This window comes from Sarcophilus harrisii, chromosome X, assembly GCF_902635505.1.
Source record: "Sarcophilus harrisii chromosome X, mSarHar1.11, whole genome shotgun sequence".
Lineage (NCBI taxonomy): Eukaryota > Metazoa > Chordata > Mammalia > Dasyuromorphia > Dasyuridae > Sarcophilus > Sarcophilus harrisii.
The window spans coordinates 61,413,314-61,436,966 of record NC_045432.1 but is presented as its reverse complement, the minus strand read 5'-3'; the positions used below and the strand labels follow the sequence as shown (position 1 = coordinate 61,436,966).

The window sequence follows — 23,653 nt, the reverse complement described above, 5'->3', positions numbered from 1 at the left end:
TAAAAAAAAGTGTAACCTCAAGATGGCATTTGCTTTTGACTGGAAAACAAAAAGTTCTAGAACTGAAAAAAGAATCCCCAATATCCACTCTCATTTAGGGATCATTTTGGAGAGCAAGGGTTTAGAGAATTCAAAGTTTAAATGAGGAAAATAAGCTGATGAAACCTAATTTGGACCCCTGGTATTTAAGACAACAGTTCGAATGCTTCCCTAGCAGGAACCAACTATCCTAGATTTATTATGTTTCAGTCAGGTGCAACCCTAATCCGGCCTCTTTACCTTTGAGAAACACAAAAGTGGACACTATCAACTCCCATCCTCTAGAAAGGCTGAACATTTCATCCTCTTCTCTCGTAGGAAAGGGAAAGAAGCAGGTAATTTGGGTTCCCCCAAGGAAGAAAAAAAAAAAAAAAGGCTGGAATGGCAGGGTTTTTACCATTATAATGGGAAAAAAGATTACTGTCTTGTTCTTATCTACCACATTGTTACTTTCTGGAAAATAAATAGCACAAGTTATTATGCTTTCCAGCAACATTGCATTAAAAAAAAAAAAAAAAAAAAAGATAGGCTGTTATGAAGATAATGAGCAAAGTAGAATTCTTCTAAAAGGAACGTTCACCAGGGGGCACCACACTGCACAGAGATGAACAAAGTGATTTAATGAACAAAAACAAAGGAACCAGAAAATGCCCTCATGTAACCACTGCCCCCCCCCCTTCAACTCTGTCCCATCGTTGTTAGTTTCCAGTTTAACCATCTCCTGAGAAGTTCATGTGGCTGACCAACTCCAAAAGCATACTTCAGATGGCACAAGGGAAGGGAAAAGAAGCTCAGCCTGGGAGGGGTCACTCTCAAGAGCTGGGTCTGAGCAAAAAGAGCAGCTTGGCACAGCTATACATGGGAAATAGGGGAAAGCAGGGGAGAAGATAGTATTTCAATTTCCATATTCTGGGAAATTCAATTCAACCAATTTGAAGGTGATATGAGTCACCTCATCACTTTCACCTCCAACCCTTGGGGAAACCTCAATTCTCTGGATCCTGCTCCCTTTTGCCTTTCACTAATTCATCTCTACTTTTTCCCTAACTTTTTAGAAAACCTCTCCCATATCCAAGAAATAATAATCATTGTAGCATGAACACATAGATGTTTTGTACTATTTAATTCATTTTCACAATCTGTTTTCTTGTAAAGGAGGTTCTAACTTAGGGAATGAGGCTGGAACACATGACCTCTGACTTCTCTTAAAACCAGTTTCTCTGATCATATTGTAGTCATTTGTTTAACTTTCTAATCTGCATAAGTAGATTATGGATTTTTTGAGGGCAGAGACTTATCAAGTTTTGTTTATCTTTTTGTATCCCCACGGTACATAACACAAATTAAAATAAATCAATGAATGGCACATCTAATACATGTAGGCACTGAGTCTTGCTCTGTAATCTTAAAGAGAGAAAGTGTGATATAGGAGATAGCCTCAGAACTTGCATTCAAGTCCCATCTCAATGAAATCATATTCAAAAAGAAAGTACATTCAACTAGCAAATCTCAATTAAGATTTGGCCATTTTCAAGCAGCATGAGAACTAGCTATGCCCAGAAAAAGAACTCTGGGAGATGACTAAAAACCATTACATTGAATTCCCAATCCCTATATTTATGCCCACCTGCATTTTTGATTTCCTTCACAGGCTAATTGTACAATATTTCAGAGTCTGATTCTTTTTGTACAGCAAAATAACGTTTTGGTCATGTATACTTATTGTGTATCTAATTTATATTTCAATGTATTTAACATCTACTGGTCATCCTGCCATCTGGGGGAGGGGGTGGGGGGGTAAGAGGTAAAAAATTGGAACAAGAGGTTTGGCAATTGTTAATGCTGTAAAGTTACCCATGCATATAACCTGTAAATAAAAGGCTATTAAATAAAAAAAAAGCAGCATGAACAACTAGTAAGACATAAAAATCATGCACCTCGTCAGATGGACATTGCGATGCTTCTGATACTACCTCTTTAAGTTCACCCACTGAAATTCATTGGTGTATAAATTAGGGGTTGTACCAAGCGAGGTTGGTACACTGAGCACATGGACTGCGTTTTGAATAATTGAGTCATTGCCCACAATTTTGATCTAGCAGCTAGATCAGAGACCATGAGGACTGGTAATGGGGGATCAGACCAGCCAATGCCCTGATTTCACTGAGTAAGAAACTGAGGCTGTGAGAGAGAAAAGCAAAGCCCTTGTCCTGCCATGTGCTTCCTCCTCCTAAAATAGCATTTCCAAACACACTTAGGAGGTAAAAGGATAAAATGTCCATGATCATGGGAAATTAAAGGAGGCATATAGGAGGAGCAAGCCATGTTATGGGAGAATTATCAGGGAAAGAAATCTTGAAAACCTTTTAGACTGATGTTTGAAATGGACATGTGGTAGTCAAAGTGGGGTGAGGACAAGGGAAAGTTCAAGAATAGGACTCTAAAATGTGCAACCCAAGCAAACTTTTCTTGACAGAAGGTCCATTCTCAGGAATTGATATGATTTAGAATTGGAAAAGGCCACAGAGGTCAATCTGTATAATTTCTTATTTCTTATTATAATTTATAGATTCTTATCATTTCAAGATTCCAAGGAAGGTCTCTTGTTCTGAAGCTAGAGCTCTTGCCACTACATGATGGTTATGTCTCATGTCACAAATGGAGCGATGAGAAAGGTTGGCAGGAAGGATGGAACAGAGGAATAAGCAATTGGTAGATGACACAGGCCATATTTAACAATTTAGATGGGATAAAGTCAGCAAAAGGGATTAAAGCAAAGAAATGGCATTATAAAAATGTTTAAAGAAAATTTTCTAACAACACAAAATGCACTGTAAAGGAGGACAGCAGAAGCAAGGAGGCCATTTGGAAGGCTGTAGTCTATAAGTTAAGTTAGAATAAGGGTATAGAACAAGTGGTAGCTTGCAAATGAAGGCAAAAATCCATCAGGAAAGTTTAGGATTTAGCAATGGTTTACATATGGGAAACAAAGTTAAGAAAAATGATAATTACTAAAAAATGGTGACAACCTGGGTAACCAGGCCAACTGAGGATCAGTGAGGGGAGGGAAGGGGGGAAAAGAATGGCGACGTGGTGGCAGGGACATGTTAAATTGGTTTTGACATGAAATGCTTTAATATGTCAGCTGAACATCCAATTTGAGCTCCTTGATGACAGAGATAAAAGAGAGATGTTATTTGCTAAAGAGACATTGTAGGCAACTGGAGGATATGGAGAGATATTAGGCCTAAAGATTTGGAAGATCTAACTGTCCATAAGGAAGGCCTTAGGACTCTTCAAATCCTTCTTCCTTTGAATCCCCTTTCCATTCATGCAGAAGGGACTTCACTGACTTTTCTTCCAGGCATTCTCAAAAGATAGTCTGGGTTCCACACTTTTCATTCAATCACATACTCCGTGATTTTTGTTGTTTTTCAGCCCCTTAAGTACCAAACACAACTGCATTTTATGCTTATTACAAATCCCCCCCAAATTATCCTTTTAAACCCATCCACATGTGTGTGATATTCTCTATCCCTTTATTTGAGCTCATCGACATAAGGAAGGCTGACCAAGCAAATACCCAAATGATACTTAGTGCCAACATGGTTTATGAGGATAAGTACAACTTGAGTCCCCGTTCCATCCCAAATTATCTTTCTACCCACTGACTACAATTTGATTTTAATTTTCAGTGAGAGAAATAGCAGGGTAAATGACCTGCTAACACTCAAGACATTTTTTCAAGGCCTAATCCATTCAAAGTAACAAAGTACTCTGCTATATCTTCCCCTGCAGGTATCTTTTGCTTTTCACTAAAAGAACAGATCTGGCTTTGTGTCAAGAGGCAGTGTTATGGAAAGAGTTGGATTCAAATCCCAATTCCCACACTTCATTTATGTGACCCTGGTCAAGTCAGATCACCTTTCTCTGAGAATCTATTTCTTTGTGTGAATAAACATTGACTGTTGCTGCACAACAGCTAGTTCCTTACCTGTAAGGAGATGCTGAAGCTGGGGATGGACGTTTCAGGAAATGCACGGCCCACTTGACAGTCGGTCCACCTTTATCGGCGCCGGTTCCTGCTTCCCAATGCTTGGCCTTCAGTCTTGGGAGCAGGGGAGACATGGGTTAGGAAGAATGTGGGCAGGGGCCAGATTAAATGGACTATGCTGGAGATATATTGGTGCTACCCAAAAGGAAGAGTGACTTGTGAGTCCTGTTTTGGAGCTGCCGCCACTCAGATAAAAGTTGAAGAAAAAATCCTATCTGCTCCCATTTCTGTGACAGGCTGAGATTTTTAACAGTAATAAGGCCTGTACTCAATAACTGCCCCTGCGCATGTTTTGTTTTGTTTTGTTTTAATTAAACATAAACAGACTTGTTTCACACTTGGTAAGGGGAATGTTCTCAAACCTCAACACAGCAGGCAAGTCTCAGCTCCTTGTGAGTCCAGAAGGGAAAGGTAGACATAGTGGTAAAAAAAGTATCCAAAAGTTTTCGCTCAATCTGTTAAATGAGGTGGAAAAGGGTGAATTCAATGTCCTTAAATGGTCCTTTCAGGTCTAAATCTATAATCCCATTATCTCCAAGTCCCCTAGTTTAGTCTACACTCAAAATAGGTAGAATTTATTAAGGCGGCTCCAATGTATACAAAACAAAATTCATTTTGGCACAGTCCTAACTTGGCCTCCAGTTTATCATCCTAACTGAGGCAGCATCCAAAGGCCTCTTTACATTCAGTAGTTAGCTTAAGAGTAAGTGACCTTTTTGAATATGTACCTAAAGAAGGCCTCAAGTCCAGAGATAGAGTAGCCTGAAGTTACTAAGCTCTAGGGCTGCTGAGGCTGCTGTCTCTGGGTCCTGGGCCTCGTTAGATTGGAAACTCCTTGAGGGCAGAGGCTATTGCTTCTTTTTGTATCCCTAGCATTTAGCTTTGTGCCTGGTACATAGTAGGTGCTTAATAAATGTTTATTGATTGTTTCATTGGCTTCCAGTTTAGCCTTCTGATATTAGCTAGAAAGTCAGTTCTCTAATAGCCCTCCCTCCCTTCTTCCATTCTCTCTCTCTCTCTCTCTCTCTCTCTCTCTCTCTATCTCTCTCTCTTTCTCTGTCTCTTTGTCTTTCTGCCTCCTTCCTTCCATTGGTCTCTCTCTCCCTCTTCTATATGTGCCTATCTGCCTCTTTGTATCTTTCCCTCTCTATATGTGTCTCTATCTCTATCTGTCTCTGTGTGTCTCTCCCCCTCTCTCTATGTTGATAAATCTCTCTGTATCCCTCTGTCTGTGTCTCTCTGTCTCATCCTTCCTCTGTTTCTGTCCCTCCCTCTTTTGTATGTCTCTGTGTCTATCTCTCTGACTCTATTTCTTTTTCTCTGACCTTCTCTCTGTGTCTCTCTGTCTCCCTCTCTCTCACTGTTTCTCTCTCAGTTTCTCTGTCTCTCTCTGTGACTGTGTCTCTCTCACTATCTCTATCTCTGTCTCACTGTCTCTCTCACTCTCACTGTTTCTCTTAAGCTCTCTCTCTGAATCTGTTTTTCTCTCTGTCTCTCTTCTTTGTCTCTCACACTATCTCTCATTGTTTCTCTCTCTCTGTCTCTCTCACTGTCTCTCAGTCCATCCCTCCCTCCCTCCACCCCCCCCCCACACACACGTCAACCACCTAAGGGCCCTTTTAGCTCTATAATTCTGGAATTTCATATGGAACCCAACAAAACCATATCACCTTTCTAAGCATCCCCAAGACCTGGGCACTTACAGTTAGCCAGAAACAGGAACAAAAAAACCAAAGTTGCCAACACGGGTTTGGGCCGGGGGCTTAAACCTATGGTTCTCCAGTCATGGGAAGGGAGAGAAGGCTTTTTCTACTTTGTAACTCTGAAAAAATCAAAGGCAGCTGGCTCAGTACAGAGGAAAGCAGAGTCTCTGTCAAGAGTTCAAAGATCTGGGTTTGAATACTGGCCTGGTCACATGCTCACCACATAATCCTTCAGTCTCTTTACCTACCTGAGCGTATGGAGAGGATCCTGCTACCCACCACCCACCCACCCCTCAGCTTGGCAAAACACTTTACAAATCTTGAAGCTTAGTGAAATATGAACTCTTATTAAGGCTTAAATTAAGGCCTGTGCATGTGTGGTTGAATGATCTGCACAGATTTGGGGGGGGGGAGGGGGAAAAGGGGGAAGCAAAAAAAAAGTTAAAACTCTTTCATGGGAGGAAAACAAATGCTTCATTTAGTGAGATGAATCAAAACGTTTCTGTATGCATACAGGAATGAGCAACAGGAAGCCTCCCACTCATTTTGCTAAAGAGTGAAAGTCAATCTCCAAAAATGGGGCCTGGGGTGAGTGTGGCAAGCAGGCTACAAACCCCAGATAGTGGGCCTGGGGTGCGGGAAGACAGGCGTCCACCTGGCCATGAGGCAGGCACACATATGTATGCACGTTATCATGGGCCTACTGAAGGTTCACGGGCAGCTCCCATTTTCTGATCCCTGCCTTCTTCCCATCTCCCGATTCAAAACTATCCCTTTAACACATCATTCCTAATTAGATGATTAGTGCTTGGAAGGGCAGGAGAGAAGTTATTTGCATAATTTAATCACAAAAAGAAGTTAAAGATACAGATTTTGCTGTTCCTTTGTACAATTATCTTCTTCGGCCTGGGGGGCTGAGATATTAATGTGATTAAACAGTATTTCTGCAAACAGGCAACTGTGCGTCCTCTATTAAAGCAGGGCTGGAGGCAAATGAAAAATTAATTTTAGAAGACAATCAATTTTATTCTACATGACTGTAATAAATAACAGCCCATCTGCAGACAAGTCATTAGACCCTGGGAGGGTACATGTGTCACAAAGTCGAAATGACACACAAGGCTGAATTTTCCACCAAAATACAACCAGTAATAAATGGTCCACCAGCTGCCATTTCAGCCTCGAAAGTCAGAGCACAAGATTTCCTAGAAAGCCAGGTGCATGCTGAGTCACTTACAGGCAGCCAGATAAGTCCACCCTGATTGTAGAAATTTCACAGGGCTAAGGGTTTGAATCCAGAGCTTCCCATAGTCCTGCAGATGTATCCATGCTCACCTACGGTGAATGAACATCATCACAGTTGACATTTGGAGAATACTTTAACAGTGATGAGACACATTAGAGGCAGTTAGGGGACACATTGGATAAAGAGTCACAAGTCCCCAGTTTAAATCTGACCTCAGACACTTAATTGTGTGACCCCCAGCAAGTTATTTAACTGCTGGCTATCTCTATTTCCTCATTTGTAAACTTGGGATATTAACAGCAGCCTCTTCTCAGGGTCATTGTGAGGATCAAATGAGATGGCCCTTATAAAGTGCTATATAAATGCCAAAGTTCTCATGAGAGCTTCACAATAACCATGTGAGGAGGGTACTTCAGGTACTATGATGCCCATTTTACAGATAAGAAAAATGAGTCTCTGAGAGAACAAGTGATTTCCCTAATCTCACAGCTAGTAAGTGTCAAAGGTAGTCCCAGAACCCAGATCTCCCTGAGTGCAAGTCCAGCACAATGTGCTATCACTGGTCTTTGAGGATATGATACGATCCTATACCAGAGAACTGGGAGAATCAGAAATACGCAAAGAAGAAAGAAAATGTGTCTCCTACCCAGTGGATGAAAAATCTGCAGGTCTTTTCTTCATTAGCCAATGGCCAAGACATTTTGATGCGATCTACCAATAATTCCTGATATGGCTGCAGTCCAAAAGGAGAACCAATAAGCAAACACCAGATTAACATTTTCCTCCACCCAATGTATTTAAGTACAGGCCTTATGCTTCTGTCATCAGATCAGCCTCAAAAACAAAGGCCGAAATTTTCTAAGTCTTAGTGCCAACACTGGAAGCACCGTTCTAGGTGCCATGGCACATGAGAGCAAAAAGGATCCTGATTACCGTCCTTACGGTCAGGGAGACGATACAAATGCAAAAGGATTAAAATGACAAGAAAATATTTAAATAGCATTCCAAGACAACAAACCAAGAGCCAACATAAAGCAATCCACCATTAATGGCCAAATGAACCGGGCCAGCCAAGCACGTGCTGAGGTTAGAAAAGGGACATGGCCCTTCGGGCCAGAGCAGGGTAATCGAAGGGATCAGAAATGAGCCAGGCTTGGCCATGCTTGGGTGACAACCAGTAGAAACGATGCACAGCAGTTGTCAACATGGGGCTAGGGGACATGGACACACAACTAATTTGGCCTGAATCAGATTCTGATATAATTGGGAAATATTTAACAAAACAAAAACAATACAACAGAAAAAAATATAACTACTTTATAAAACTAAGAACATGGAGGGCCCTCTTCCTCTTTCCCTTGGGATCTCTTTGTATGGATTCCATGGCCCCCATTTCTCTCTGGGTCTCTTTCACACCACTGTTGTAAATGATCGTTATTCCAATTTTAGAGATGAGGAAATTTCAGAAGTCATGTGGCTATTAAACAGATGAAACCCAACTCAGATCCAAGCATTCTGACTCCCAATCCCATCCTGAAGGATGACTAGCACCTCAGAGGCAAAGAAATGGGAAGGGTACTTGGAAGGACAGCAGACTAAACAAAAGAACTGGTGTAACAAGGATTCGGGGTGGGGGAGGGAGAAATACCTTTCTGGATAGAGTAGAGGGCTCAGGAAGATGAGCAGTCACCAATTTTTATTTGATAATAGTTTTTTTTTTTAATTATATGGCTTTAATATCTCAAAAATTCCAGGGAAGTATGCTAGGATCCAAACGCTAAGGCATTTTAGCCATCTTCAGTATGTAAACAGCTACAGTGTCTTAGCGCTACTGGACTGAAATACTCTAGAGATACTAGGGAGGGGATGTCTCCTCAGCTTTAGAGCACTCTAGAAATTCTGTGATCTCAACTATCCAGATTTCTTTACTCTACTCTTTGGCTTTTATAAAAGATGTCATTCTCAGATCAGATTTAATTTTCACATTACATACATATAAAGACAACATTGTAAGAATGTCCATGTTGGATCATGAAAAGAACCATGTTATTTTTCAAATGCTTGAAAGGAGTGAGAGAATCAAATCAAGTCAAAAGGGGCAAGAATCTGTGACTTCAGCATATAGTTACTCTCTCCAAAAGCTGCAAATCGTGTCTGTATTTGACCATGACTCTACACAATGAGTCCACATGATGCAGCTAAGCATTTCTTCATGTTTCATGGACACCAACCAAAAACATGAGTTGTTGAGTCATTTCAGTCTTGCCTGACTCCATGACCCCTTTTGGGATTTTCTTGGCAAAGAAAGGAAATTGCCATGTCCTTTTTTAGCTCATGTTATAGATGAGCAAACTGGGGCAAACGGCAAAATAACTTACCCAGGATCAAACAGCTACTTTATTTCTGTTTGAGGGAAGATTTGAACTCAGGTCTTCCTAACTCCAAAGTTGGCATTCTATTCACTGCATTATCTAGTTGCACATACAATAGGAGGTACCTACTAGTTAGTTCTCCTTTTCACTATCTGAGCAGCCCAACACTTTTTCAGTGCTCTGGTTAAGAGCTTGTATGACATATTCGTTGGTAACAGGAGAAAAGGACAGTATGGCATGGTTAAGAATGGCCAATCTCAGAATCCAGAAGACCTGGATTCAAGTTCTACCCCTAAGATATACCACTTACCTTACAGATAATCCCTGAAGCTCCCAGTGTCTCAAACATGAAGTCACAAAGGAGTTTCCCCAAACTAATAAAATCAACAAAATCACAGGCCTCGACCTTCCCTCTGCTAAAAAAAAAAAAAAAACAAACAAAAAAAAAAAAGTGCTAACAATATCAAATCAGGCTCAATATTATGCTGCTTCCTCTTAGTTCCCTGGCCTGAGCCCCATCAAAGAGGAGATGATCAGAATGCTTCCTCCTCTTCAGAAGAATCTTTTTTCTGTTCCTCCCTCATACTTTATTCCCATCAATTTATCAATTCCTCCTCTAGTCTCTCCACTTGAATTTCCAACTATTGACTCTTTTGCAATGTCCAGGACACCTGAAACCCCCTTTTCAATAAAGCGTCCCTTTCCAATCCTTCCTCAAAGATAGAAATGAGCTGGTGAGGATGCTGATCACTCCCAAACTCTCTGTTGGGTCAAGCACTTGATGGGTCCTTTCCCGCTGGCCCTCTTCAACATGGTTGAAAGTATGATTCCTCTGGGTGGATACCACAGCTGGCTCAACTGGCCACAGCATTCCTACTGCACTGCTGGTACTCAAGCAGGAGCACAATTAAAAAGCATTAGCAACAACATGGGTGAGGTCATTACAAATAATTTTAGACTTTCACGTTTGTTTTCCAAGAAACTAAATTAAACCAAAGAATTGGCAAAAATGTAGTTTCCAAATTTAGAAATCACACTACATGCATGATACCTTAATCCAAAGAAAAATGATCATTATGCTCTCTTCAATATCATGATTCAAATTATTCTCTCAAATATGTATATACCAACACACACACACAAATCTCAACTGAAAGCAACACTTCACATTCACAAAGAATCTAACCACATTTTTCATATATTCAAGGTACAAAGTTGTTCCCCAAATCCCAATGGAACATATTCAAATGAAGAAAATCTGACCAAAAACAATCATCCATGCTAATGGACAGCATCACAGAAAAACATTTAACAGCAGCTAGGTGGCCCAATGGATAGAGCATCAGCCCTGAGGTCAGGAAGACCCGAGTTCAAATCCAGACACTTCCTAGCTATGTGACCCTTTGCAAGTCACTTAACCCCAACTGCCCAACAATGTAAAAAACAAAAACAAAAACAAAAACAAAAAACCCGAAATAACATTTAACAATGTCATAAAGGAAGATGTCTAGTAGGGATAACATTCAAATGAAGTCACACAACTTCTAATGCCCCAAGCTCATTCATTTCTGGTATTCAGGAGTCGCCCTGACTCAGCAAGATTTTGCCCCCTTTTACTTTACACCCAATTCTTACCTACATGCGCTCCTATCCTGGTACTAATGGGAATGGTAGGAACCTCCAGCAGGTACCTCCTACTCACACCCCATTCATTACACTGCGGGGAGAAGGAATAGTGTGTAATGGGGAGGCAGAGGCCATGAGTTTGAATCCTGACTCTGTCACTCATCAGCTTTGAGACTTTGACAAATGACCTTCCCCTCTCTGAGCCATCTGTAAAACCAGAGAGCGGTATTGAATGACCTCTTAAGGTCCTGCAAGTCCTCAATCTAAAATCCTGAATCACTGTCACTGACCTTTGAAATGAAAAATACAGTAATGTGCTTCTAATATGCCTCTGTAGCCATAAGAAATAAAATAACAATAAAAGAATAGATCACAAGTTCTTTCCATTCTAAATCTCTGATACAATGCCAGGATAAGAAATGAATGTGTATATTTAATAATCAGTATTTATTGATTAGAATGTAAAAGAGAGATCAGGTCCTAGAATCTTCCAGTTAAAAGAGCCTCGGAGGTCATGCAAACCAAATGGCATCTGAAGACTTTCTACTAACAATTTGAGGTAACCAGGTAGTACAGTACTGGGCCTGAAGTCAGAAAGAGCTGTTTTCAAATCTAATATCAGACATTTAATGGCTGTGTGATCCAGGGAAAATCACTTAACCTCTGTCTACCTCACTTTCCTCATCTGTAAAATGGGAATAATTATATCACCTACCTCCCAAGATTGTTGGGACATCAAATGAGATATTTATTAAGTGCATAGCACGTTGCCTGGCACCTAGCAAGTACAAGATTAATGCTTATTCCCCCTTCCTCAAAAAACAATAAAAGCAATAGCTGATAATACTGCAATTGATCCTCATATCAGGAAGGTACTTCATGCAATGATAATAGCATATGTTAGTTTATATTTCCATTTAAATATTACATGTTTACAACACAATTTCTGTTTACTTTAATGTATACTATGTCATTATCTCCCTCCCCCCATTGTAAAGACAGTAAAACTGCGTCTCAAAGAGGTTAAGTGGCATGCCGAGAATGAATACTTACAGCATAGGGACTACTAATGAAAGCCTTTAAGCTCTATTAGGAGCTTCTGTTTGTAGAAAACTCCATTTTTTCTCTTTTTGATCTGATTTTTCTCGTGCAACATAATAAATGTAGAAATATGTTTATAATAATTGCACATGTTTCACCTATATTGGATAACTTGCTGGCTATAGAAGAGGAGTGGTGGGAAGGGAGGGAGAAAAATTTGGAATACAAGGTTTTGCAAGGGTGAATGCTGAAAACTACCTTTGACTATATTTTGAAAAATAAAAGCTACTGTAAAAAAAACTATCCATTTCTTTTCATGTTTAAGCTGAGAGAGGAGGAAGACCACATATCATTCTCCCATTTTACAGAAAAGGAAAAAGGCTCAGAGAGTCTTATAACATAATAGCGTGGAAAACACAGTTCATATGAAATCAAAAGACTAAGATTCATTTTACTACTTGTGGAGCTCAAAGAAAAGGAGAGGATAAACATTGATGAAGCATCCACTATGTGCCAAACACAATTCTATAAGCACTTTACAAATATTATCTCATCGGATCCTCACAACAATCCTGGAGCTTACAACTAAGGAAAGTCAGGCAGACAAAGGTTAAGTCACATAGCTAAATAAGCATATGAGGACAAATTTAAAATCAAGTCTTTGACTTTAGGCCCAAGGCTGTGCCCATTCGGTCATCCAGCTGCCTTCCTCTAGGAGAGTCAGATTTGATACAGAATCCTGAGCTTAAATCCAGTCCTCATGATTGCAAGCCCAGTATTCTTTCCAAGGGTTATCCGCTGTCTTAGAGAAGACAACGAGCAAGTACAATATATTCATGTGGTAACAACCATGGCTGAACATGGCATCTTGATGACACTGGTGATAGATATATACACAGATATATATATACATCTGTGTATATCTAATATATCTAATATATATTTATAAGCACATGTACACACACCCTACTTATTATGCCAGTAGGTGCTTGATTCAGAAATTATCTACAAAAACAATTGTAGCCTTATCAGAATCCTACCAGGTTCCATCTGGCTGCCATTGGTCAGTACTCACATTCAAAAAAAAAAAATCATTTTAACATTAGATAAAGCACAACTTAATGAGAAAGGCAAATCTGCTGTAAAATCTAAAATAATATACTCTACAACAAGACCAAATACAATTATTTGATCTCTCCATGTTTCCAATCACCATTGTCCATATCACCAATTCTTTCCATGACTGTGGATGACCATGTATCAATAAATCCAATTTATTTGCAAGTCATGACATCACGTTTCCTATAGTCCTCTTTGAGAACGAAGGACAAACAACAATAAAGCATACTACCTAAATTTGCTAAGAGAAAGCTAAGAATTTGGGACCAGGTTTTCTAAAGGATAATATTGTTCCAAATGACAATAGAAAAAATAGAAATATTCAAATACTTGTCAAATAAATAATATTAGCTTTAAAGCATATGCAAAGTAAAAACACAATCAATCTGTGAGCTACAGCTTGCGTCACTAACCATCAGAATGATTCCCCCCTCCCCTCCCCCCCAAAAAAACTACGGGATGTTCATAAATGCAGAGCTACATACTTCTAAGAGCTTAGCTGATCACAGACTATTTTCAAAACATCCAGTTAAACAGATCTAAATAAATAAAATACTGCCAAATGTTTTTCTTGAATACTTATTCATGTATGATTCCATCACTTAGCCCGTTTTTGAAAAATATTTACACTAAGGATCAAGAGATTTTGAAATCTCGGTTATCAAAGCACCCTCTCTCATCTCTACTGGCGTTTCTGACATCAGTTTCTCCACCTACTTTCCCCACACCCCAGCTAGGATGTTGTATATAACCATAAGCAAAAACAAATTCAATTCTAAGTTGAGATCCAAATGGTTAAGTAACCACACAAATTAAGATAAGTTTTTAATGTTTCTTCATTCATAGGAAATGACTGAGTATACAGATATATAAGACAGAAAGAATCTTCTTTTTAACTGTATAAGTCACAGACCTTCTTATACCTCACAAGAAAAGCAGAGGAGAGCAAGAATCCCCTGGTCAACTGAACATGGCCACTCGGAAGTGCAAATAAATGGTTCATTCCAATCCCTCCTGATGTGCATTCTATTAATACTACATCAGCAGTCTCTGTGTTCATTTTTTTAAAAAATGAATTATCTCCTCTTATATTTGAAAAATATTAATTTCTTTCAGTTAAATATTCCTGATATAATTCCAGGATTAAAAATCTATTATTTACTGATTAGAACACAAAAGATAAAAAAAAAGGAATTTAAAGATAAATCAAAAGTGAGTCTCACAGAAAATAATGTGAGTTTCTTAATTTAGCAAAAAACAACATGGAAGGAGAGAAGGAGCAAAGAGTGATGATACATAGCTCACATCTACCTCATAATATAACTAAATTTAACATATTATTTCACCCCCAAAAAGAAGGGAGATCCCATAAAAGTCTGGACATTCTTCATAAATCTCCATTATATCTGACTCCAAGATCTAATGATTTTATCATGAAACTGCTAAGAAAAGAAGCTTTCGGGGGGTTCCTGGTCCAAACAACAAGCATCCAAATGTAGAACTGGGGCAAAAGCAAGTCCAGTGCTCTAGTCCTTAAACCCATGGGGTAAGGAAGGTAAGAAACTGGAGGCTTCTCTATTCATTCAAGTTCCTTGGAGAGGATTTGCTATAGAGCCCAAATCATACTGAGCTCCAGATATTGGGAGTATTCTGTATGATTTTTCAAGGTTCTTCTGTATATACACTCGATATCTTCTCAGAAAAATCAAGACCTCAACTCTATTTATAGTAATATCATTTTATAGCTAGACATATCAAAAGGCTTTATATACTTTCTACAAGTTTGGTGTGCTATTAATATTGCATTTAGGCTCAAGGGGTGGAAAACATACTGTAAAATGTGCCGTTATAGGCATGTAATTTATGCTGCTACCAGAAACCTTCAAGAAACAAGTATAGTCTTACATTAACATTAGGTATACACTTTATTCTTATTTTAATACAACAGGATATCTCAAATCTCAAAATAAAGATAATGCATTAACAAATGCATTAATAAAACACACACATAAATACACCAATCCAAATATTGTCTTGTCTTTTTGGACAAATGAGAGACAGACTTCCTCCCAAACAACTTAAATGCTAAGAATCTAACATATTGCTGCAAGCTATAATGGTTATAACTGTTAATCCAATACACCTTTTATACAAACCCATAAACACACGAGTGGAAAAATAGCACAGATGTTCATCTCTAATGCAATTTCCATTCAATTTCCTAAGTGCGGTCCCTGTGTGCAAACTAGCTTAACGTTATGTTTAGCTTGCAAATTCTTTTAATAAATAATGAATGCAATAAAACTAGGAGATCAATGGCAAGCTGAGAAATCATAAAAAAAAAAAAAAGCCTTTTGTGTTTAGGCTGTTGCCGATTTCAAACTTTAATCCGGAGACAGATCAATATTACTTTTTCTTTTTAACCCATCACATAAATAGCAAAGAGACTAAATGTGGCCTAAATGCTGTTACCAGATATCAGTTGCAAACATCCTGATAAGAACATCAGACATGACTGCAAGTGAACGTTTTATACCTTTACATACACACTACATTATACACTGTTAAGCAGTCAACTTGTTTAAAGAATCTGTTCTTTAATAAATAAAAGACTACCATTGGCTCATTTTTTTTTCCTTTTTGCTTTCCTGTCATCTGGTGTGTTTTTTTTTTCCAGTCAGGTAATTACCGAGGTTTTACCACAATTGGCTCTAATAAGCCCAATAAATGCAATGGGTCAAAATGGTGGATAGTTCAAAGTAATTTTATCTTCTTGAGCTCTTAGAGGAAATTGAATTCAATTCCTAAAAAACAAATTCTCCCTGGAAAAGGAAGCATGTTCAGAAAAAAGCATTCTCCTTTAAAAAAAAAAAAAAAAAACAAGTCAAGAATGGAGGCATATGAGTATCATCTGGGTTTAGGTGTTAGAACTTATTAGGCACAAAACAGAAAAGAAAGAATTCTCTGCCTAATGTATTTTAGTATTTCTAATTCCATTTATAGAAAAAAAAATTTTTTTAAGACCATTGCACTCCAAACATCCAGATTTTGCCAACTACAAAGCCAGATCCAAAGAATATGGCCCCAAGGGGTCACTGTAATATCAAGAAGGTTAAACCTAAATCACTAAGGATCATTATATGGCATGGCAGTGAGCTGGTTATACTTTGGAATTCAGGTTTAATCATAATATTAGAAAATCTTTTCAAAGTTCACATACAGAAAATGAAACTGGAGGGGGGGGGGCAATCACATTCCCTTTTAACAGTATCCTGCTGTTCCAATCTGCAAATTTCAAAACTTGGATTTTTGTGCCTTTCTACGGGTCTCTTTAGAAATGTGTTGTTGGTTTTTTTGTTCCAAACACTAGGGTTTTAATAATGGCATTAAAATTGCAAGATTAATGTATTTTTAACCACTGTATACTTTAGGAAGCAATCTAAATTAAACCTACAGTCATCTATGGGAACAACTTTGAAGCAAATTTTAGATAGCATTCATTCAATCAATTACCATTTAGGGAGCCTTGGGGCTGCCATAGACTAACCATAATCTACTACATCATGTACTGCTTGAGCACCGATGACTACATAAAGTTCTATTTCTGTGCTTAATTCCAAGGCACCGAGGTACACAGCAAGAGACTCTAGCACCCTAGTTGTTGATCAGGAAGGAAACCAGTGGCGTCCTGAGTTACAGAGACAGTTTAGGGAGAAAGTGCTTCCCCTACAGAACTAAGTCACGGGTTTGTTTTGTTTCCTTCTGTTTTAATCAATTGGCATAATAGAGAAAACCATCATATATGGCTCAGTACCATAGAGCAAGAGAAGTAGCTGGCAAATTTAACATATTCCCGATCACGACAAACATATGCATTCTAGCTTCCACTATTAGCCTGATGCTCTCAGTATGATCCTTTGATGGAAACTTGAGACTTGGGCAGAGAATTCAACAGTGCCTCTTATTTTTCCCCATGTCCATGGAGCAGCAAAATGAAGGTATACATAGCAAGTGATGTGTATAGTTTAGTTGGTATAAAATGTGCATTTTTACTAAATAGTGTTTTTTGAAATTGGTCGTAGTACAGAAGGCAAGAAAGCTGACAGGCCAGCAGAAAGCTCTACCTGGATCAAGTGATTAAGCATGAACTGTGCCAAGCTGCACAAGATGAAACCTGTTTTTGTGAGTATTTAATTTTTTCTTCATTACCAAATGGCTATTTTCCCCAACTGAATAGGTATCAAAAAGGCAGGGGGGGGGGGAATTAGAGATTAATATTTCTCAGCATGAAATTCAAACTCTGTCCAAAGTTCGCGCCCTCCAAAAAAAAACAAAAACAAAAACAAACAAACAAAAAAAAAAAACAAAGTTGTAGGAGGCACGTTTCAAATAGAGGTAAGTGATCAATTTCAGGAAAGTGATCTCAAAGTTCCTTTTGGTTTACATTGGGGAATTCAGCCATAAATCGGGGGTGTACAAAGATGTCCCAAAGATTTATGTTCTACAGGTTCTTATAAGGAATCTTTAAAGACCAGTTCGTGACTAAATGAACCATATGGGGAAGAAAACATCTTTCCAAAATCCTTCACACTCCCCAGTGAAGAAATAATGACTGCCTAGTGGACAGGCTACTTCTTTCTCTAAAGAAATCCTGAAGGACTTCCAAATCCCCTGATAAAAGTACATTGCAGCTGCATGAAGCCACCAAGCAGCTTATTAGTAGGGATTAAAAAACTAACAGCCTCCTGTAATCAATTTGGATACAAGGCTCTTCTATAGATAGTGACACCAGCAATGTGTCCCAATCATATATGACTTATTCTCAGCATTCTCCCCATAATGAAATATTAATGTGAAGAAAATGGTTGCATTAAGAAGCACCAGTATATTTAGATTTTTTTTAATATTGATTTCTACCATATTGGGATAGTTAACAATTTTGCATAAAATTATATATATCAAACTTCCAATTACTAGGAGAAAGTTTATTAATTTCCACATACTAATCTTACAATTAAATCTGTGTTTTTCTTAGATTCCCAATAAACAATCTAGCTACCCTGGCAAAAAAAAAAAAAATGAAAAAGGGGATACCGCCACTTTAAAAGCTTCAATCTCTCTGACATTGCTGGCAGAGTATGGGAACATTAATGCATCTGTCATGATAACAAGCTAAGAATAACATCTAGACATCAAACCGAGCAGAGAATCCATCTGAAGTGATTCATTCAGATCTGTCTCATTGATTTATTAAACACAGGGCAACATCTGCAGCCTCACAGAGCCGCTTGCCGAAATTAATGCAAGATCAATTCAAATGGAAAAAAAGTGCAAAAGAGATAAATCAAAACACCATTTGCATGCAGTTCCACAATCAGGCTTATTGGGTGCAAATGCTCAATTTCCCTCCCAAAGCAAGTGTGTTTAAATGTTGTTTTATCTTGTGAGAATTGTGTGATTTGAAGTGACAGTGAAGAGTTTTGCAGGTTGCAATAGAGAAAAGAAAAAAAGGAAGAAAAATGCTCGCAAAGGCCTTTTGAATATGCAACAAGAATATCATTAATACCTAATTGTTTTGCTGTTGGAAAAAGGGTTGATGGTTTTTTTTTCCCAGAAACATAACATTTTCTGTTTTCCACTAATTGCAGAAAGATTATATGGCAAATTTGAAATTTTGAGAAAGGAGAAATTGGAATCATTTCCATCTTGAAAAATGCATAATAAATTAATAATCGAAACCCATACTGCCAACTGAAAAGCAATTTATTTTGATTAGGGGTCCTTCCAATTCAATTTGCCTATCAGGGGCATTTTTAAAACATCTAAAGATTTTATTAAGACAAATAAGGTTCCACAAGAAAGGACAGAGATGGGCTTGCCACTTGCCACAGGTATTAGGAATTTCCTTTCACAAAAAAAAAAAAAAAAAAAAAAAAAAAACCACCAGATCTGAAAACCACTATATAGTTCTCTGTATTCATATATTAGATGATGAAGCTATTATCATATGTAACTATGCGAAGATGAATAGATCATACTACTGACCATATTTAATGATCGTCTAAATGGATACGTGTGGACAAATATGGATGGGCAAGCAGAATGCTCCGGGTAAGGAACCCAAAGAGGTTGCTTACACAGAAAGATCCATTTAAAAAGCAGTAAGCATTTCTATAGAAGGCCTGTGTGCAGGCACAAGGCTGGATTGCCCTCATTATAGCCTTGACATCACCCCTCTAATAAAAGACAAGAGCATTGGTGACTAGGTGACTGCTTTTAATAGACAACAGGACTACACCCTCGTTAGCCTGCGCACTCCAATGGCTACATTTACTGCCTCCATTCACTCCTAAATCTTTTTATTGTTTGGGAACAAGAGCAAAAGTCATGGAAAATGTTCCTACTGTTGCTGACAAACCTTCATTTTGTGGAGGAAGATGTGCTGTTTTGTGTTGGGCACAGCCCATTAATGCAAAATTAAGGCTGAATCTATTGAGGGATGGATGGTTGATCATCAGGATCCAGCATTCAAAAATAATTGCAAAAGCATGATCCAGTGGTTACAAGATCAAAGCAGAAATAACAAGCCCAGATACATTAATTGGAGAATCGCATTTTTTTCCTTATGAAACCTTAAGTTTGTATCTCTGTATCTTGAAAAGTAATTCAATATATTATTAATAATGCTTTCTTAATCGGACCACTAGCGGTTTTTTTTCAAGCATCCATTTAACCCAATCAAGGGATGAAATAATAATTAATCAGTTGGACCACAAATAAACAAACATCAGTTATAGAATCTGAGAATGTGACTTCTATCCTGACATCTAGAAAGCTGGTCATACTGAATAAGTTAATTTAATCATTTTTCTACCCTTACACTAGGTTTGGGTTTTTTCCTTTTTAATTTTAGTTTCGGGGGAAGAACCGGGGATGCATGAAAATATTTCTACCAAGTGAAGGTAAGAATTTAGACAAGAAAGAAATGTGCTCTCTGGACAAAACTAACCTTCCTATCTGGGGGGAAAAAAAGGCTACATGAACTTGAGATTATTGTGTTTTATCTGGGGGAAAAAAAACTTTTTAAGGCGGCGGCAACTTTTTAAGTTGGTGGCAACTTTTTAAGTTACTTGGTGCCCGGATCATCATGTTCACATTCATCTTGAAAATAACCTGCATCAAAATTCATTTGCCAAGTTAAAGGGCATGAGAAGAATGACCAGTCCAGCCCTTTGGCACCGCATTGATGTCAAGCATGAGTCATGTGGTAAAACAAGGTATGGCCAAAAGGCTTCCAATCCTGACAGCAAGCAGGTATTGTCACCTAACTTGCTTCTCTGGGGAGAGAACTTTATCAGGAAAGCGGGGAGTGGCTAACAGCAAGATACTGAAGACTAGGTACCAGTACCTGTGCTACCCCAGCTTGTAGGCCTTTCCAGGAGACCAGAGCTAATTAACACTTCTGATCTAGCATGCTCATTTGTGATTCGTGCCAAGCTACAGTTATAAACATTTGTCCTGTGACCTCACCCCGATGCAACCTGGTAGCATCCGAAAGGAGGGATGTGTGGCAAAATGACAAATGAAAAGTCCAAAATTCAGCATTCTCATTTCTTTTTTCCTCTGACAGTGGCATAGCAGAAGGAAAACCATGCCCATTGTTTGGGAAAAGAAAAGTGTCCAAGGTTTAAAAAACCTTGTCCAAGTGTCCAAAGTGTCCAAGGTTTAAAAAAAAATCAGTCTTGCTTTTAAATATCATTAGCAGATGAGGAGAAATCTCCTATCTAAAATGGATTCAGCGTGAAAATTTTCCCACTGATTGATCAAGGGAGCAACACTTTTTTTTTTCCAAACTAGAAATTGCTGAGACTTTGGGTTCAACATCAGAATCCTACCCTGTATTTCTCTCCCTGTCTTTGACCACTGTTCTCTCAAGCTAAACGGCCACATCTTTCACTCATTCCCTTCCACTACATCCCTATGCTCTCATCAGCCCAGTTTCTCATGTCCTCCTGGCCTTGAATCTTCATCTTGCTTTTTTTTTTTTTTTTTGGTCCTGCTGCACCCGGCTCCTGCTCATTTTATTGCTCAGCTCCATCTTTCTACAAAAGGCAGATGAATAATGATGCAAGAGCCAAGGATTTTGCACCTTTGTGGTGGATTTAACCCAACACAGAAAGAAGAGTTTTGAATGAATAGAAGTCAAAACACAGCTAACTAATGGCACTTTTGCTATTTTGTGATTTATTTTCCTTGTATGATGAGGAGTGTTGTAGCTCTCAAATTTGGAGATGTGTAATATAAATATTAAATTTCAGGCTGTTATTTCACACCTAGAAAAGGCAAGAGATCAAAGTGTTCTAAATAGTCTTCCTCACTTCACTCAATTACATAGAAATAGAGTCTTTATATTATCAGAAAACTCAGGTAGGGGAGCACAGTAGTCACTTTTGTTGAATAGGAAGCAAGCCACGACCAACCTGTACGTATAAAAGTCCCTCATTTCCAGTTTACCTATAAACAGTCTTTATCCAAAAATACACACACACAGCAGAAGCAATTCAAGAGTTTAGGGTTGCAAACACTATCAAAAGCCAAATATAACAACCAAATTAAAGCAAGGATAACACACAGGTCATACAAAAGAATCCAAAAACAAAAAACATCTAGTGGCCACCTGTCTCCAGATACACAGAGAAATCAGTCATCTGTTTATTGCTTGGGGTGGGAGTGGGGGGGAGAAGTTTCTTAGGAAGAAACCGGAATCCATACATTTTAAGATTATGTTGAGGCAGAAAACACTAAATGCTTGCCCGGACCCTGCTCAGTTTTCTTTCTCAATGACTGTCACTTATTTTGAAAAGGGAAATTGTATAAATTGGGTCGTCAAGGTAGTAAGTGGTCAACATTGTCCTGGGGAGAAAAGGAGAGGAGAAGGGAAAGCTTGAATAATGAGCAGATTTTCATGTCTGGAATACTTTTAGGCTTTTTGAAGTCATGGAAATTATCTAGATGCCCCCTTCTGGGTCAATCCCCAACACTGTCCGTCTCACTATTATTAAAGGGCCCTGTGGTAATTCGAAATTTCCTCTATGCTCTTGGAGAAGACCATAGCTTAAACCTCATTGTGTCCTTTAAACCAGGGCTATTCCTGAAGAAGCTATGAATGACATCACAAACCAGGTTAGGAAGCCCTAACAGATAAGAAGTCAAGCAGGAATTCTCACAGGATTCAGTTCTTTTAAATTACTTGAACACAGAAATATATTTGCCCCCCCCCAAAAAAAAAAAGGACAGGGGAAGGCCTCTGTAAAAATTCTGCAGCGAGCAACAGTTTGTCCCCGCTTTGTCTTTGTTGGTACCCTATTCTATCTAACACGTTGCCTTCCACTTCCATTTTGTAGCTGCCCATGTGAGAACTGTATTAGCAGTTTGGTTCTTAACGCTGGAGATTTAAAGTTGCAGTGGAAAAAAGCAAAAGGGGACTCCAAGAACTTCTCTTAAGAAACCTTTTCAGGGCAATTCATTAATGACTTATCCCAGTCGGACTGATCCTGCAGGCATTTTCTTTCCCTTAAGGTATTACCAAGACCAATAGATAGATTGCTAGATAGATAATTAAACCCAGGTAAAGTGTTTATTAAGCATTTACTATGTGCCAGAAACTGTGCTAAGTAGGAATGGAATTCACAAGCTCACAGGTGCTTAAAATGGGAAAGGGGATGGCCACCACGATCTTCTCCGTAACTGGACAGGATCGGCACAACGTTTACATAAGCACAAATGGCTATTTCTCCCGCAGACTCCGGGGACTGGAGGGATGAGATCTGCGATCTCATGCACTCATAAAGATCGGATGGAGGGACGGGCGGATGGCCAAACCAACGGCGTTCGCTGTGGCTTGGAAAAGTCTTTCCACTAGTTTGCCAGAGGGAAGAACTGAGAGCATCTTTTACAGGGTCTCTGGTCTAGCCTCCACATCCCAATAGACTGGCCTTTGCAGACGTCCCCCAGAAACAGAAGAAAGTGACTACCGATTTCGTCGGCTTTGGCGAGGGCTGCGGCGGCCGAACTGCCCGAACAGACTGAGCGCCCCGCTCGACTCACAGAGACACGCACTCTCCGCGCGGGTCGGGGGCCAGCAGCAAGGCAGCCTCCACCCCCCCACCCCCACTCCCTACCCCAGGTGGTGAGATGTGCGCGCAGGTGGCGGTGGCCGCCGGCCGGCCGGCCGGCTCGGCTCGGCTCGGCTCGGCTAGGCTAGGGATCGGGCTCAGCACGCCCGCCTGGCATCAGCGTTCAGGACAAAGTATTATCCCGGCCGCCGCCAACGCCGCCGAGCAGGAGAGAAAACAAAAGACGAATTAGTTGGGATTTCGGCTGCTTTCGGGGGCTGGAAGAGGCATGCAAGGACTGGCAACTTTCGGGGCAAGGACAACAAACTTCGGCTGCG

The 23,653-nt window shown here is 39.3% G+C and overlaps 1 protein-coding gene across 3 annotated transcripts in view; it reads right to left on the bottom strand.

Annotated features, from left to right (window-relative positions):
• Positions 1 to 23,653, bottom strand: part of DACH2 (dachshund family transcription factor 2) — a 426,169-nt gene that overhangs the window by 401,226 nt on the left and 1,290 nt on the right. The window contains exon 2 of one of the 3 annotated variants that reach the window (XM_031944516.1): positions 4,034 to 4,147. The exons of the other annotated variants lie outside the window; for them this stretch is intronic. Coding sequence (XP_031800376.1) covers positions 4,034 to 4,147 — 114 coding nt within the window. The remainder of the gene's footprint in view (positions 1 to 4,033; positions 4,148 to 23,653) is intronic. 3 annotated transcript variants of the gene reach the window in all.